This window comes from Lynx canadensis, chromosome B4 (genome assembly GCF_007474595.2).
Source record: "Lynx canadensis isolate LIC74 chromosome B4, mLynCan4.pri.v2, whole genome shotgun sequence".
NCBI classification, from domain to species: Eukaryota; Metazoa; Chordata; class Mammalia; order Carnivora; family Felidae; genus Lynx; species Lynx canadensis.
Genome location: NC_044309.1, coordinates 80,643,470 through 80,661,178, shown reverse-complemented (window position 1 = coordinate 80,661,178; position 17,709 = coordinate 80,643,470). Strand labels below are relative to the sequence as shown.

At 36.2% G+C, this 17,709-nt stretch overlaps 1 protein-coding gene across 1 annotated transcript; it reads right to left on the bottom strand.

The window, feature by feature from the left end:
• Positions 1-4,409: 4,409 nt before the first annotated feature.
• On the bottom strand, positions 4,410-5,351 carry LOC115519443 (olfactory receptor 9K2-like). The gene has a single exon (XM_030323401.1). It carries the CDS (start codon positions 5,349-5,351, stop codon positions 4,410-4,412), a length of 942 nt encoding a protein of 313 aa, XP_030179261.1.
• Positions 5,352-17,709: the final 12,358 nt, after the last annotated feature.

Here is a 17,709-nt window from a genome sequence, read left to right as displayed (position 1 = left end):
TTTTCCCTGCACAGGTGACAGAGGGAAAAACCAGTAACCTTCAAAGCATCTGTGATGCTTCTAAGGATGTTGGTGGGAGACATTAAAGTTCAGTGGCTCCCTGACTTCACTGGAAGCAGGGCAGTGACAGCTCAAATTGTGGCATCTGACTGAGAGAGCAAAGGAAGATTTGGTTAACGTGATAGTAGCAGCTCTGGCTTATTAGTCAAAAAAGGATGAATGTGGTACAATAATCTCCATGTAAGGTTCGTTAATCATGAGGTGTCTAGGAATAAAATCAATGGGCATCTTCTGAGAGGTAGAGAGAGGGAGAGACCTGACTTAAGCCGCCATGACTCAGATCATGTTCATTCTCCAATTCCTAGACTGAGTTGGTTCACACACAGCCACTAGAATGTAGAGAAGGCTCAATACTCTTGAGTAAGATGTGAACTGAAATCCTCCCAACAAGCCTTCCTTAAATATTTTGGTAACAAATTCTCAGGTGACAAACACCGAAGAAAACTATATACCAAACATTTTTTGGACTTTTAAAAATATTTAGATCTTGTCTCAGAACTAATCAGCAGAGAGACAAAGAGCTGAATTTTGTGAAGTAAATATCTCCAATAGTGTGGCATTAGACAAGTTTGGATCCTACTTAGAAATTCTTTGTCTATTTTCCACTGTCTAATTTCTTGGAATACTGACTAACAACTCATCCTCTCCAGACTTACAATTGTGGATGTGCAGCTAGAGCCAAACAAAATTTATATATCTAATTATTTAGCTGTTGCTTAAGTCATCCAAAGTTAATTCCTGTAAGTTGTCACAAAAGACACCTAAGTACAAGACATTCTATTGAAGGAACTGGTGACAGTCACCACGGTGCCAAACAGTGTGAATAAATGGATGAATTTTAAATGTTGATAAGGGAAGAAGAACCCATTTCAAAAATCTAGAATCCATATTTAATTACAGTAACAAATATAAAAATCAGTCTTCGATTAAAGTTTTTTGTTTTTTTGTCTTTTTTCTTTACCAAGTTATAATAATTAAGAAATTACTTTGAAATGTTTTCATGTTTTCACTTCCACGATATTTTGCCTTTTTCTTATCCCATCTCTTCCAACTCCTGCCCCTCCCTCTCCAGACCTCACAAGTAAGTAGATTTGTGCTCAAAGACATCTCTAGAAGAATAGCAAACACACACTCAAAACTTTTATTGATTTTATGATCTATACTGCTTTCAGGGGATTGGGCAAAGTGACATCTCATACTTAACTCACAAGAGTAAGAATAACAGTCCAATATCAATTCAACATTACATTTTACAGTATCTATTCAGTTCAGCTTCTCCAATCACCATAACAATTTAAATTTCATAATACGAAGTTGAAACTATCATAATGAAAGACAATGAAGTAAGCTTTGGGTGTTTATCCACAGATGCTTAATGTAGTCATTTTAACTTATATTAGTGAAGTTTCCAATCAGTGCTTAATTATCATTTGTAACTATCTAAGTCAGAGAATGTTAGCATCCTGGCAATAGAAAATATTATTATCAATGCCCTCACCAAAGTTCTGCATTGTTACACTAAATGTTAGGTCAACATCAACAATACATAAAATTTAAAGACAAAATGCAATACATGATGTTACAGAACAATAAATATATGTGCATGTCCAAAAACTTATAATCAAGGAAGATGAATCATACAGTACAAATAAGTTACCAATGTTTGAGATAGCAAATTCAATCTTCAGCCTCTCAAGACAGTATCACTATTAAAAGATTTCTTCATATGGATTTTTGCGTATAATTTTAAAGTCCACTCTAAATAACAACTTATGATGTATATGTCGCAAAATGTAATCTTCAAAGTCACTCGGATATATCAGTGTTTCACAAACAATCCATGTACCATTAAAAAAAGAGACCTTGTCAATGAAAGCCAACAAAATGTTGATAAGACATTGGGGTGTCCTGATGGGATCTTAATGGCACAAATAACAAGATATATAAATTAGGCACTACTTTTCATATAAGACCCAGAAAAAAAGCTACTACGGAAAATGTTCATTGAAATTAAAAGAAAAGTATAGTGATCTTATTTAGCACCTTTGAAAGTATTATGCCTTGGTTTTCAACTTTCTCAGATTCCTTCAGACATTGGAAATGGTTTCAGCAATGCCACTCGTGAAAGTTACGCACTGGAATACTGTTCTCTGTTATGGCTATAAAACAAGAAATAGAATCGACCAGACTAAAAACTAACAAGCAAACACATCTAGGCTATATTCTTATCCAATATTCTAATCGTTTCCCAGCAGTCCTTAGTAACCCGCACTTGTTAGATCTACCACAGAGCAACGTTGTAACACTAACGGGCATCCGAGGGAAATAAGTAAAACCTAAGCCTAAAAGGATGTTTTCCAGACTAATAACAATCAATGCCAACAATCACTTTCCCAAGCCGATCTGGTTTCCTATTTTGCTCTCAAATGATGTTTTTCTGAATATCAATTAAACAGTAGCATCTGAGTACCAAGAAAAATGGTAAATTCATTCACAGGTTTAAGATGGAGAGGATAAATATAACCTTGATTTTTAAAATCATTTTGTTTCTCTCTTTATGTCTTAATTAAGAATAACTATATATCAAGTCTCTTACCCTAACAAACATTGACCCATAAAATGCATGCCCTTGTGCATTCATCAAAGAAGGCTTCACTATCTAAACAAAAGCTGAAAAAAGACCTAATAAGATACTCATATTTTAGGTTTTCACAATACCAAGTACACGGACAAAACTATTCACTGTATTTTACTTCTTAGGATGGGAGTATTTTTCACATTTGCTATTGTCTGGATGTAAGCATTGATTATGTAGTAGAAGTATTACTTATAGTACTTGTAAAAACAGTAACTTGCTATGACTATCTCTGGAACTGGTCTTCCCTCGATACCTCTCAAATCTGTGGGATGAACCACTCTTCTTCTCCCAATTGACATTTGATGTTTAGGATTAATCATATTTCTATTACCCCTTCACCAAACTAATACACTCATACAGGGGCGCCTGGGTGGCTCAGTCGGCTGAGTGTCCAACTTCAGCTGGGGTCATGATGGTTTATGGGTTCGAGCCCCACACCAGACTCTGTGCTGACACTTCTGAGCCTGGAGCCTGCTTTGGATTCTGTGTCTCTCTCTGTTCCTCCCCTGCTCATGCTCTCTCTCTCTCTCTCTCTCAAATAAATAAGCATTAAAAAATAAAAATAGAAAAATAAAAATGAACACACTCATACATACACAAACATAACACATGCATGTACACACATAATCCAACTATTCATAAAGGTTTTTGGAAGGCCTTGTGATATTTTTAACTGAGATTTTCAAGCTGACTCCATTTCAATATGGTGCTTTCACTAACTGCACACCCTTTACCAATAATTTTTATTATCCGAACGATAGAGGACATGAATTGTAAAATATCATAAACATCCTAAAATGTTTTTGTTGTGTGACAGCAAAGTAGAAATGGCCGTACCATTCAAGGAAAGTCAAATAGAATATCTTAATTTACAAAATCAATGCAATTTTCACATATTTCTTCTACTTTAGCCACTTTAATTTAACAAAGATCGCTGGTTATTTTACCTTTCCTTTTCCTCCTCATTATGCACATGCTTTCTAATATTTTGCATGACATCAAAAACAAGATACAACACTAACATTTATATGGAGTATCATTTGCATATAAACCATTGGCTCACACAGTTTCTGAGTTAATCATTATACTAGGTATTTTCTGTACTTCAATTTTACCTTGGCATACAAGGAAGAGAAACTATAAAATTCTATACTTCCCCATGTATGTAACAATGTATTACCTGGAGAATGAGAAATTCATAACTCTTTGTAGAAATGCAGCAAATTTTCATGGTGTCCAGAACTTTCAGATTTAACATTGCCTTGCGAAAAAGTGAATATGTTGTTTGGAGCTTTCCTTATAGGATATTATTTATTAATGCTGCAGAATAAAAACAGTTAAAGGTGGGTTTTTCTTTAGTGGGGGGTGTTTATTTTTTAAATTAACCCTAGCTTTAAACGCTTGAGTCTGGAAGATCAAGCAGACAAAATCAACTGGGGCAGGAAACAGTAAAACAAGTGGAAGCAGATTTAAAGTAAAACTTTTTTTTTTTTTTTAAATTTTTTTTTTCAACGTTTATTTATTTTTGGGACAGAGAGAGACAGAGCATGAATGGGGGAGGGGCAGAGAGAGAGGGAGACACAGAATCGGAAACAGGCTCCAGGCTCTGAGCCATCAGCCCAGAGCCCGACGCGGGGCTCGAACTCACGGACCGCGAGATTGTGACCTGGCTGAAGTCGGACGCTTAACCGACTGCGCCACCCAGGCGCCCCTAAAGTAAAACTTTTTGCTTCCATATGACTTTTTTCATGGCATCTTTAACATCTTTATTTCTCAGAGAATAGATTAAAGGGTTCAGCATAGGTGTGAACAAAATGTAACATACTGAAGCCACTTTACGAAGTTCAGGGTTATTTGGAGGTGTGAGATAGACAAAGGAAACAGTTCCATAGAGCAAACTTACAACTCCCAGGTGTGAGCTGCAAGTGGAGAAGGCTTTCTTCCTCCCTTCACTGGAGCGGATTTTTAAAACTGCAGACACAATATACATGTAAGATACCACAATAACAACTATTGTAGGCAAAATAATGAGGACAGCCAGACTGAATGACACCATCTTATTCATAAAGATATTGGAACAGGAGATCTTCTCGATGGGGTTTGAATCACAGTAGAAGTGATCAATGACTCGGGAAGCACAGAAAGACATTGAGAATGTTACACTGATTTGAAGGATGGAACTGACCCAGCCACAGAGATAGGAACCAGCCACCAACTGGATACAGAGGCTTCTTGACATGCGGACAGTGTAGAGGAGTGGATTGCAGATGGCGATGAAGCGGTCATAGGCCATGGCTGCCAGGACAAAGGCCTCGGTGACCATGAAAAGTGCATAAAGAAATAGCTGAGTCACACAGCCTGCAAAGGATATGGTCTTTTTCTGAGATAGGATGTTGACCATGGCTTTGGGTACAATAACAGTGGAGTAGGAGAGGTCAATGATGGAGAGATTGCCTAGGAAGAAATACATTGGTGTGTTCAGCCGGGGATCGGTCACAATGATGCCAATCATACTAAGGTTCCCCAGAAGGACCATCCCATAAACAACCAGGAATAGTAGGAAGAGGAGACTGTGGAGCTCTGGACGGACCCTGATGCCTACAAGAATGAAGTCAGTCACTTCTGAGTGGTTGTCTCCTCCCTTGTCACCCATGGCAAATTTCTGCTTAAAAGTATAACAGAAAGTCAACACATAAAGTTTCCGCTATTTCTCTCTCATCACACATAACACTCACATTAAAAAGACCTCATAGTTGACAGAATACTCTCAAATCTATTACACCATTAAGTTTACACACATGAGTAAATTAAAGAAAGATACTAGACTTGCCTAAGGTAATACAACTGGTTAAGGTAACACAACTGGTTAAGGTTCAAACAAGAATTTGAACTCCAAGTGAAATATGTATTATTCAAGTTTACTGTTAATTTCAACACAACAAAATTTGATATTTCCTTATATCTAACTACCTTGTCATATGGGTGGTTTGTGAGATGTCATTTGTGATTTCAAAAATAGTAAAGTCTAACTCTTCATACTAAGAAAAAGACACTTCGTTAAATTTGATTTATAATTTTATATTTATTTTTTGTAATAATACTTTGTTTCAACACAGTAATAAAAATAATTAATGAAAGAAAATGAAGCTAAAAGTTCATTTCAAGATAATATGAACTTTCTTTCAAAAAGAGCTCTTACAACAGCAAGTAAGTTACTAAAGACTTAATTGTCTTACTTCAGATCTTTAAAAATAAAATCAGACTTCAACTTTTGGAAATCATCTAATTTTATTTACATGAGAAAGTAAAATGTGATCGATGCCTTCATAATTTTTATCCTGTAAAGTTTATTGATACTGTTTTTCTCAAATAAGTCTGTCAAGAAATCCATGTCATCTCCAACTTCTGAACTTGAAAGAAAATTAGAAACTTCAAAGTGAGGAACAAACCAAAAGTCTGCTTGTATAAAAAAAAATAGATTAGATAGCAAGTTTTATTAAACTCTTAACCTGATAGTAAAAGCTCAGTAGCTTTCAAAATAAATGTTGATTTTCTAGCAGCATCTAAATTAATCTGTTTGGTTTTGGGTGACTTGCTAAGCAACCAAGGCAACTTTAGTTCATTTGAAACATTTTTTTGTTATTTTTCTATGAAACAACACACTCACTGTCAATTAAGAATGACCTCCCCCACACATCTTTTCTTCTTTGGTGGCATTTAAACCAGGTGTCATTCATGTTTTCTAGGAGAGGTATGAATAATGAAAACCAGCAAATAATCCACAAAATGTCTTTAGTAAATTTAAAATGGATGATTTAGGAGCAATCAAAATTAGAGAGTACTCAGTTGCTCCTTGACTTTCTATCCTTCTTCAATTGTAAGAAGTTTACCTTTTTGTTTTTCAATTATCTACAAAAATGCCTCAGATCCAAAAGCTTTCATGATGTTCTTTGTTTCTTTCATTTGTTGCCTCTCCCAACAACTTTGTCAAAGAAGGACATGAAATTAATTCATATAGATTCAAAACAAGGGGGGGGGGAAATATTAATGAAATATATTACTATTCTCTCTCCTCACTCCACTCACCAGCTATATATTTGAAACCCATTCAAGTAATTGCATAGTAATATGGTTTTGTTAGGAAGTGGGGGAATAATTAGGTTTACAGGTTAACATACATGAGAATGATTATATTTTATTCTAGAAGTAATAGAATAAAGCCTTTTTTTTTTAGGCATAAAGCTGAATAGAGCAGTTTCAAGCATCAGTCATCGTTTACTGGTTTGGTTGGAATGGGAAAAAGATGATTGTTAAAGAAAATAGGAAGCCCTTTAAAGACATGCTAAAATTTTTTCATACATAAATCTTCTTTCTGCAAGGAGGCACAAGCTTCATAGATCTTGTCCTTTGGGCTTATTTAAAAAGGAGAAGGGGGGGGCACCTGGGTGGCGCAGTCGGTTGAGCTTCCGACTTCGACTCCAGTCATGAACTCACAGTTAGTGGGTTCGAGCCCCGCATCAGACTCTGTGCTGAGGGCTTGCTCAGACCCTGGAGCCCGCTTCAGATTCTGTGTCTCCTTCTCTCTCTTCCCCTCCCCCGCTCATGCTTTGTCTCACTCTGTTTCTCAAAACTAAATAAATGTAAAAAAATTTAATAAAAAAATAATAAATAAATAAATAAATAAATAAATAAATAAATAAATAAAAAAAAAGGAGAAGGGGGTAGAGAAGGAGATAGATCAGGAGAAAAACTCTTAAGTTCATATACCAAATCAGGTGTTGCTTTTTTGATGCTATATCAATAAAAGTAAGCTATTAATAGTTCAAAGATATGCATTTTCATCTGTCTGATTATTATCCATTAATGTGTTTATTCAATATTTTTGAGCATCAATTCTGTGCCAAGTATTGTGCTTATCACTGACTATGAAGATAAAGAGAAATGAATGCAATACTAATTTATGGCATGAAATGATACTAGATATGAAATATTTATTACAGTATTATAACTACATTTAATGCATTACTAAATGCTCAATAATAAATTCACTGCTAGCTTTTGAAATAACACATTTTTTAACGTTTTATTATTTAGTTTTGAGAGAGAGAGACAGAGTCAAGTGGAGGAAGGGTAGAGAGAGGGAGACACAGAATCCAAAGCAGGCTTCAGGCTCTGAGCTGTCAGCATGCAGCCCAAAGCCAGGCTTGAACTCACGACCGTGATATCATGACCTGAGCCGAAATCAGATGCTTAACCAACTGAGCCACCCAGGTACCCCAAGAACACATTTTTTTAATGCCAAACTAAGGATAATAAAAGTTTTAGCTATGAGGGTCTATGACCACAGCAACCTTAGTATGGACAATCCTCACATTAAATGCTCCATATTATATTTGGACCAAATTGCGTCACGATTTTTGGTTCAGAAAATGTTGTCAATGTACCTTTAAGGAAAAGGTGATGAGTCTAACCTAGAGTAATAAAATATAGTAAGATAATATTGTTTATTGCTTTTATACAAAATTAGAGAATATGGATGATGAAAGATTCATCTCTGTTCATAAATGAATTAAAAATAGTTAATATTAGGTATGAAATACTCAAAACAGTGATAATGGTGGATTTTTATGACTGTGAGGTCTTCTAAGCAGTGGAAAGGAGAAAGAACAAGAGAAAATAGAATATATGTCACTAATACTGTATTTAAAAATCAGTTATCATATTGCCAGTCTGATTTAGCCATGCTTTCTTCCTCAAGCAATGGAATATAAATCACGGGGGTTTCTTCTCACCTTGATAATCTTTAATATATGGCATACCACATTCTGATACTCAAAAAAATATCTTTTAAGCATGTAGAAAATGTCCATGGCTATTTTATGTGACAAAAATAGATAAGATTGCTTTATAATTATTCTTACCTGAACTTATATTTCTTTTCTATCTTGTGAACTTTTTCATGTGACACTGAAGAGATTCAAATTCTTCTTCTTTCAGTCTAGGAAAGAAGATGTATTTTAAGAATAAAACTATCAATGACAATGTCCAAAAGTAAACATCTCAAACATTGTTTAGTCCCCAATAAAATAACAACCTCCTTAAGCATGGCATGACTATGTTCTTTGTTAGTGGCATTGCCCATAGGTCCATAACTTCCCATTACCTATTATTAAAGTTTGCTCTTTCTTTTATATAATTTTGTTTGAAAACCTGTTGTATCTGTCTTCCTGAACACTGAGTGAAAATGATAGACTAGGAATCTTTCTGTTGGAGAATTATAGGTATTTCTCTACCAAAATTTAAATAAGAGCCAATGAATCTATGAAATCAAATGCCATGAAAATCTCTGCCCCCATGCTGACATGTTTTGCCAGCCTTAGAATGACGATGGGGCAAATGGAAATTTAAGACCAGTAACAAGATTCCCCAGTCCCTGATGACCTACAAAAATAGCACTAACCAGAATCGATGGTAGTCACAGTGTTTTCCAATCCCATGAAACTATCTCAGAGAATTGCAGCATAAAGTTTTAAAATAAAGACACCAAGTTTTTGGAGGAAGAAGTCCCTCTGAGAGAGGACTGAAAATAAGTCAATTATAATTTTGTAACAAGAGCAAACTCCAGGGCCATCCCATGAGGACTACATGATGAGCACTTGTTGAATACTCTCGGGACAATTACAAAGTTATTTTGGACAAGACTCCTTGTTAGAAAGTTTGTTTCTTTATATTAAGCTACAGTTTGCTCTTCTGTAATGTCTACACACCTGATTGTTTTATTCTTTGTAACTTCTCCCCACCTTTCAAAGCCTTTACCCAAAATTCCGTTTTCTAAAGTAACACTGAATATCTCCACTTGATCCTCTAAAATTTCTCAAATGTTTACTTATTTTTGAGAGAGAGACAGATTGCAGGAGGGGGAGGGGCTGAGAGAGAGGGAGACAGAATCTGAAGCAGGCTCCAGGCTCCGAGCTGTCAGCACAGAGCCCGATGCGGGGCTGTGAGATCATGACCTGAGTTGAAGTCAGATGCTTAACTGACTGAGCCACCCAGGCATCCCTCCATTTGATCCTCTAAATGACATCCTTTCAAAATTTAAAAAGACAAATACACTATTGCCCTATAGTTTTCTCATTTCTGGACTCAATGTTCTTATTTTTTTATTTAGATCTTCCTTCAACAGCAACTAAATGATTGCTATCTTGGTGGGGTCTGTCAAATAATCCATTGCCAATATTTGAGATCAGGCTGCATATAATCTATCCCCTTGAAATATCACTCCTAATTACTTGTGATTTATAACTCTTTTAAGGCATATAAGACTGAAGGGTTTTTTTTAGCTTATTGCCTTTTAATAATCTTGCAGGCAAAAGAAACTTGTTTTGCTTTGTTCTGTTTTGGCCTTATGTGAATTGCTCCTAAGCCTAATGTTCCCTGTTCTTGTTCTGTGGACTTTTCCTACCCCTTCTTCTGTCTGTTCAACTATTTCCCCCAAGTTTGCAGTATTTTATATTTAACCTTTTTTTATATTTTAGACTGTTGGCTTTAGCCTATATTTCTGTTATAAAAACCAATTCAAATATATTTGGGGACACTAATATTAGTGAGTTCCTCATGTTTTTAGACATATAGAAGTTATATCATATAGCCTTCCAAGTCTTCATTGATATAATTTTTGGACATAAATAATTCAAGGTTGCTTGAGAAAGCTTCCCTACAGGTTTACGAAGATTTGTTAATCAATATAAGAAATGTATAATTGTTAAATCCCTGTAAATCCAGCCTTTTTTCACAAAGTCTAAAATATCTCATTAAAATACAGATGCATTATGTGATAAAATTCAAAATTACTAATGGTAACAACTTTTAATGAGCTTCTAGCCTATTTATTAAATTACTGTAACTAATAACACAACATTTTCTATTATATGAGAAAATGTTTTCCTTTTTTTTAATATGAAATTTATTGTCAGATTGGTTTCCATACAACACCCAGTGCTCATCCCAAAAGGTGCCCTCCTCAATTCCCATCACCCACCCTCCCCTCCCTCCCACCCCTCATCAACCCTCAGTTTGTTCTCAGTTGAAGAGTCTCTTATGGGGGCGCCTGGGTGGCGCAGTCGGTTAAGCGTCCGACTTCAGCCAGGTCACGATCTCGCCGTCCGTGAGTTCGAGCCCCGCGTCAGGCTCTGGGCTGATGGCTCAGAGCCTGGAGCCTGTTTCTGATTCTGTGTCTCCCTCTCTCTCTGCCCCTTCCCCGTTCATGCTCTGTCTCTCTCTGCCCAAAAATAAATAAACGTTGAAAAAAAAAAATTTAAGAGTCTCTTATGGTATGGCTCCCTCCCTCTCTAACCTTTTTTTTTTCCTTTCCCTCCCCCATGGCCTTCTGTTAAGTTTCTCAGGATCCACATAAGAGTGAAAACATATGGTATCTGTCTTTCTCTTTATGACTTATTTCACTTAGCATAACACTATCCAGTTCCAACCACGTTGCTACAAAAGGCCATATTTCATTCTTTCTCATTTCCACGTAGTATTCCATTGTGTATATAAGCCACAATTTCTTTATCCATTCATCAGTTGATGGACATTTAGGCTTTTTCCATAATTTGACTATTGTTGAGAGTGCTGCTATGAACATTGGGGTACAAGTGCCCCTATGCATCAGCACTCCTGTATCCCTAGAGTAGATTCCTAGCAGTGCTATTGCTGGGTCATAGGGTAGATCTATTTCTAATTTTTTGAGGAACCTCCACACTGCTTTCCAGAGCAGCTGCACCAGTTTGCATTCCCACCAACAGTGCAAGAGGGTTCCCGTTTCTCCACATCCTTGCCAGCATCTATAGTCTCCTGATTTGTTCATTTTAGCCACTCTGACTGGCGTGAGGTGGTATCTCAGTGTGCTTTTCATTTGTATTTCCCTGATGAGGAGCGACGTTGAGCATCTTTTCATGTGCCTGTTGGCCATCCGGATGTCTTCTTTAGAGAAGTGTCTATTCATGTTTTCTGCCCATTTCTTCACTGGGTTATTTGTTTTTTGGGTGTGGAGTTTGGTGAGTTCTTTATAGATTTTGGATACTAGCGCTTTGTCCGTATGTCATTTGCAAATATCTTTCCCATTCCATCGGTTGCCTTTTAGTTTTTGTTGATTGCTTCCTTTGCAGTGCAGAAGATTTTTATCTTCATGAGGTCCCAATAGTTCATTTTTGCTTTTAATTCCCTTGCCTTTGGGGGTGTGTCAATTAAGAAATTGCTGCGGCTGAGGTCAGAGAGGTTTTTTCCTGCTTATGAGAAAATATTTGTAATCCAGTACTTAAAATAATCAAGTTCAACACTGCTAATCAAGTTCAGCAGTATAATTTTTAAAAGTATACTGCTACAGTGATAATTGACACTTGGAAACCTGCACCTCAACTTGGATACAACCAAAAAAAATTATCCTACATAATTATCTTATTCTCCTGAACATTCGTATTATTTAACCTTCCAAATTTGTCTTTCTAAAATGTTCTTTTAATTTTTTCACTCTTTTCTTTTTTTGTTTTTTTTTAAACTTTTTATTTAATTTCCACTTAGTTGCCATACAGTATAATATTAGTTTCAGGTGTACAATATAGTGATGCAACACTTCCATACATCACCCAGTGCTCATCACAAGTGCATTCCTTAATCCCCATTACTTATTTCATGCATCCTCTGCCCCCTTCCCCTCTGGTAACCATCAATTTGTTCTCTATAGTTAAGAGTCTGTTTCTTGGTTTGCCACTCCTGTTTTCCCTTTGTTCATTTGTTTTGTTTCATAAATTCCAATTATGAGTGAAATCATATGGTATTTGTCTTTCTCTGGCTGACTTATTCTACTTGGCATAATACTGTAGCTCAATCCACTTCATTGTAAATGGCAAGATTTCATTCTTTTTTTTTTATTTATTTTTTTTTTAAATTTTTTTTTTCAACATTTATTTATTTTTGGGACAGAGAGAGACAGAGCATGAACGGGGGAGGGGCAGAGAGAGAGGGAGACACAGAATCGGAAACAGGCTCCAGGCTCTGAGCCATCAGCCCAGAGCCTGATGCGGGGCTCGAACTCACGGACCGCGAGATCGTGACCTGGCTGAAGTCGGACGCTTAACCGACTGCGCCACCCAGGCGCCCCAAGATTTCATTCTTTTTATAGCTGAGTAATTGAGTAATATTCTACTGTGTGTGTGTGTGTGTGTGTGTGTGTGTGCGCGCGCGCACATACCACATCTTCTTTATCCATTCATCAATCAATGGACATTTGGGCTGTTTCCATGATTAGACTATTGTAGATAATGCTGCTATAAAAATTGAGATGCCCATGCCCCTTCCAATCAGTATTTTTGTATCTTTTGGGTAAATACCTAGTAGTGCAATTGCTGGATCATAGACTAGTCCTATTTTTAACTTTCTGAGGAACCTCCATACTGTTTTCCACAGTAGCTGCACCCATTTACATCCCCACCAGCAGTGTAAGAGGGTTTCCCTTTCTCCACATACTCACCAATATCTGTTGTTCCTTGTGTTATTAATTTTGGACATTCTGACAGGTGTGAGGTGGTACCTTATTGTGGTTTTGATTTGTATTTCCCTGAATATGAGTGACTTTGAGCATCTTTTTTTGTGTCTGTTAGCCATCTGGATGTGTTCTTTGGAAAAGTGTCTATTCGTGTCTTCTGCTCATCTCTTAACTGGATTATTTTTTTGGGTGTTCAGTTTCATAAGTTCTTTATAGACTTTGGATACAGCCCCTTATCTAATATGTCACCTGAAAATATATCCTCCCGTTCCATCAGTTGCCTTTTAGTTTTGTTGATTGTGTCCTTCACTGTGCAGATTTTTATCTGGATGAACTTCCAATAGTTCATTTTTGCTTTTGTTTCCACTGCCTCCAGAGATGTGTCTAGTAAGAAGTTGCTACAGCCAATGTCAAAGAGGTTGCTGCCTGTGTTTTCCTGAAGGATTTTAATGGCTTCCTGTCTCATATTTAGGTCTTTCAACTATCTTGAATTTATTTTTGTGTATGGTGTACGAAAGTGGTCCAGGTTTTTTCTTCGGCACATTGCTGTCCAGTTCTCCCAGCACCATTTGTTGAAGAGACTGTCTTTTTTCCACTGGATATTCTTTCCTGCTTTGTCAAAGATTAGTTGACAATATAGTTGTGGGTCTATTTCTGAGTTTTGTATTCTGTTCCATTGACCTATGTGTCTGTTTCTGTGCCAGCACCACTCGGTCTTGATGACTACAGCTTTGTAATATAGCTTGAAGTCTGGAATTGTAATGACTCCAGCTTTGCTTTTCTTTTTCAAGATTGCTTTGGCTATTTGGGGTCTTTTGTGGTTCCATGAAATTTTAGGATTCTTTGTTCTAGCTCTATGAAAAATACTAGTGGTATTTTGATAGGGATTGCCTTAAATGTGTAGATTGCTTTGAGTAATATAGACATCTTAACAATATTTATTCTTCCAATCCATGAGCATGGAATGTTTTTCCATTTTTTTTGAGTCATCATCAATATCCTTCATAAGCGTTTTATAGTTTTCAGAGTACATACTTTTTACTTCTTTGGTTAGGTTTTCCCTATGTATCTTTTGGTTTTTGTGCAATTGTAAATGCTATCAATTCCTTGATTTCTCTTCATTATTGCTGCTTCATTATTGGTATATAGAAATGCAACAGACGTCTGGACTTTGATTTCATATCCTGTGACTGTGCTGAATTCATATATCAGTTCTAGTAATTTTTTGGTGGAGTCTTTCAGGTTTTCTACATAGAGTATCATGCAGATATGAAAGTTTGACTTCTTCCTTGCTGATTTGGATGCCTTTTATGTCTTTTTGCTGTCTGTTTGATGAGGCTAGGACATCCAGTACTGTGTTGAATAAGATATGAGATGAGAGTGGATATCCCTGTCTTGTTCCTGACCTGAGAGGGAAAGCTCTTAGTTTTTCCCTAGTGAGGATAATATTATCTGTGGATCTTTTGTATATGGCCTTTATGATGTTGAGGTTTGTTCCATCTAGCCCTACATTGTAGAGGATGGATGCTGTATTTTGCCAAATGCTTTTTCTGAATCTATTGAGAAGATTATATGGTTCTTATCCTTTCTCGTATTAATGTGGTGTATTATGTTGATTGATCTGTGAATACTGAATGACCCTGGCAGCCCAGGAATAAATCCCACTTGATTGTGGTGAATAATTCTTTAAATGTACTGTTGGATTTCATTTGCTAGTATCTTGTTGAGAATTTTTACATCCATTTTCATCAGGGACATTGGCCTGTAATTCTCCTTGTAGTGGATCTTTGCCTGGTTTTAGAATCAAGGTAATGCTGGCCTCATAGAATGAGTTTGGAAGTTTTCCTATTTTTTGGAAGCGCTTGAGAAGAATAGATATTAACTCTTCTTTAAATGTTTTGTAGAATTTCCCCTGGGAAGCCATCTGGCATTGGACTTTTGTTTGTTGGGAGATTTTTGATTACTGATTCCATGTCATTGCTGGTTAGGGTCTGTTCAAATTTTCCATTTCTTCCTGTTTCAATTTTGGTAGCTTATATGTTTCTATGAATTTATCCATTTCTTCCATATTGCCCAGTTTATTAAGCATATAATTTTTCATAATATTCTCTCATAATTATTTATATTTCTGTGGTGTTAGTTGTGATCTTTCCTCTCTGTGATTTTACTTATTTGGATGATTTCTGCCTTTTTTTCTTTTTATTTTTTTTAATAAGTCTGACTAGGGGTTTATCAATTTTATTAATTTTTTCAAAGAATCAGTTTTTAGTTCCATTGATCTGTTTTGGTGGGGGTTTTGTTTGTTTGTTTCTATATCATTTATTTCTGCTCTAATCTTTATTACTTCCCTTCTCCTGCTTGGTTTAGACTTTATTTGATTTTCTAGTTCCTTTAGGTGTAGGGTTACACTGTGTATGAGACTTTTTTTGCTTTTTGAGATAGACCTGTATTGCTGTATGATTCCCTCATATGACCACCTTTGCTGCATCACAAAGGTTCTGGACTACCATGTGTTCATATAATTTGTTTCCATGTACTTTTTAATTTCTTTTTTAATTTCCTGGTTAATCCATTCATTCTTTAGTAGGATGTTCTTTAACCTCCATGTATTTGAGGGCTTTCCCAATTTTTTCCTATGGTTGACTTCAAGCTTCATAACATTGTGGTTGGAAAAGATGCATGGTATGATCTCAATCATTTTGTACTTGTTGAGGCCTGATTTGTGGCCCAGTGTGTGATCTAGTCTGGAGAATGTCCCATGTGCACTTGAAGAGAATGTGTATTCTGCTGCCTTAAATTGAAATGTTCTGAATATATCTGTTAAGTCCATCCAGTCCAGTGTGTCATGCAAAGGCAACTGATTCCTTGTTGGCTTTCTGCTTAGAAGATGTGTCAATTGATGTAAATGTGGTGTTAAAGTACCCTGCTAATATTGTTTTGTTATCAATGTGTTTATGTTGGTTATTTTATATATTGGGGTGCTCCCAAGTTGTTGGCATAAATATTTATAATACTTAGGTATTCTTGTTGGGTAGATTCCTTTATTATGATGTAGTGCACTTCTTCATCTCTAGTTACAGTATTTGGTTTAAAATCTGGTTCATTTGGTAGAAGTACTGCCACTCTGGCTTTCTTTTGACATCCATTAGCATGATAGGTTGTTCTCCATCTCCTCACTTTCAAACTGCTGGTGTCATTGGGTCTAAAACGAGTCTCTTGTAGGCAGCATATGGATTGGTCTTGTTTTTTTTTTTTTTTTTTTAATCTATTCTGGTACCCTATGTCTTTTGATCAGAGCATTTATTGCATTTACATTTAGAGTTATGATTGATAGATATGAATTTAGTACCAATGCATTACCTATAAAGTCAGTGTTTCTGGAGATTTTCTATCTTCTTTTCTAGTCTTTGTTGCTTTTGGTCTTTCTTACCCACTCAGAGTCCCCTTTAATATTTCTTGCAGACCTGGTTTAGTAGTCACAAACTCCTTTAGTTTTTGTTTGTCTGGGACACTCTTTATCTCTCCTTCTACTCTGAATGACAAGCTTGATGGATAAAGTATTCTTGGCTGCATATTTTTTCCCATTCAGCACATTGAATATATCATGTCACTCCTTTCTCGCCTGCCAAGTTTCTGTGGAGAGATCTGTTGCTAAGCTGATTTGTCTTCATGTATAGATTAGGGATTTCTTTTCCCTTGCTACTTTTAAGATTCTTTCCTTATCTCTGTATTTTGCAAGTTTTACTACAATATGTCTTGTTGTTGACCTGTTTTTGTTAATTTTGATAGAAGTTCTCTGTGCCTCCTGGATTTGGATGTCTATTTCTTTCCCCAGGTTAGGGAACTTTTCAGGTCTAATTTGCTCAAATAAACTTTCTGCCCCTTTTCCTTCTCTTCTTCTGAGACTCCTAAAATATGAATGTTATTGTGCTTTATAGAGTCTCTGAGTTCCCCATGTCTACATTTATGATCCAATATTCTTTCCCTCTTGTTTCAGCTTCATTATTTTCCATAATTTTATCTTATATATCACTAATTAATTCCTCTGCTTCTTCCATCCTTATGCTCATTACCTCCAGTCTGTTTTGCCTCTCTGTTATAGCATTTTTTATTTCAGCCTGACTAGTTTTTAGTTCTTCTATCTCTGCAGTAAAGGATCTCCTGGTGTCTTGTATGCTTTTCTCAAGCCCAGCTGGTATCCTTATGATTGTTGTTTTAAATTCTTGTTCTGGCATTTTACTTATATCTGTTTTGAGTAGATCCCTGGCTGTGACCTCTTGTTCCTTCAGTTGGGATGAGTTCTTCCATCTTGGCATTTTGCCTAGATCTCTGTCTTCTGTGTGTTAGAAAAGCCTGTTATGTTTCCTGCTCCTGTTAGTAATGGCTATATTAAGAAGAGGTTGGGGTGTCTGGGTGGCTCAGTTTATTAAGTGTTTGACTCTCGATTTCTGCTCAGGTCATGATCTTGCAG

What these genes read in the sequence shown, in the direction of transcription:
- LOC115519443 (XM_030323401.1), bottom strand. Translation starts at nt 5,351, where the DNA reads ATGGGTGACAAGGGAGGAGACAACCACTCAGAAGTGACTGACTTCATT.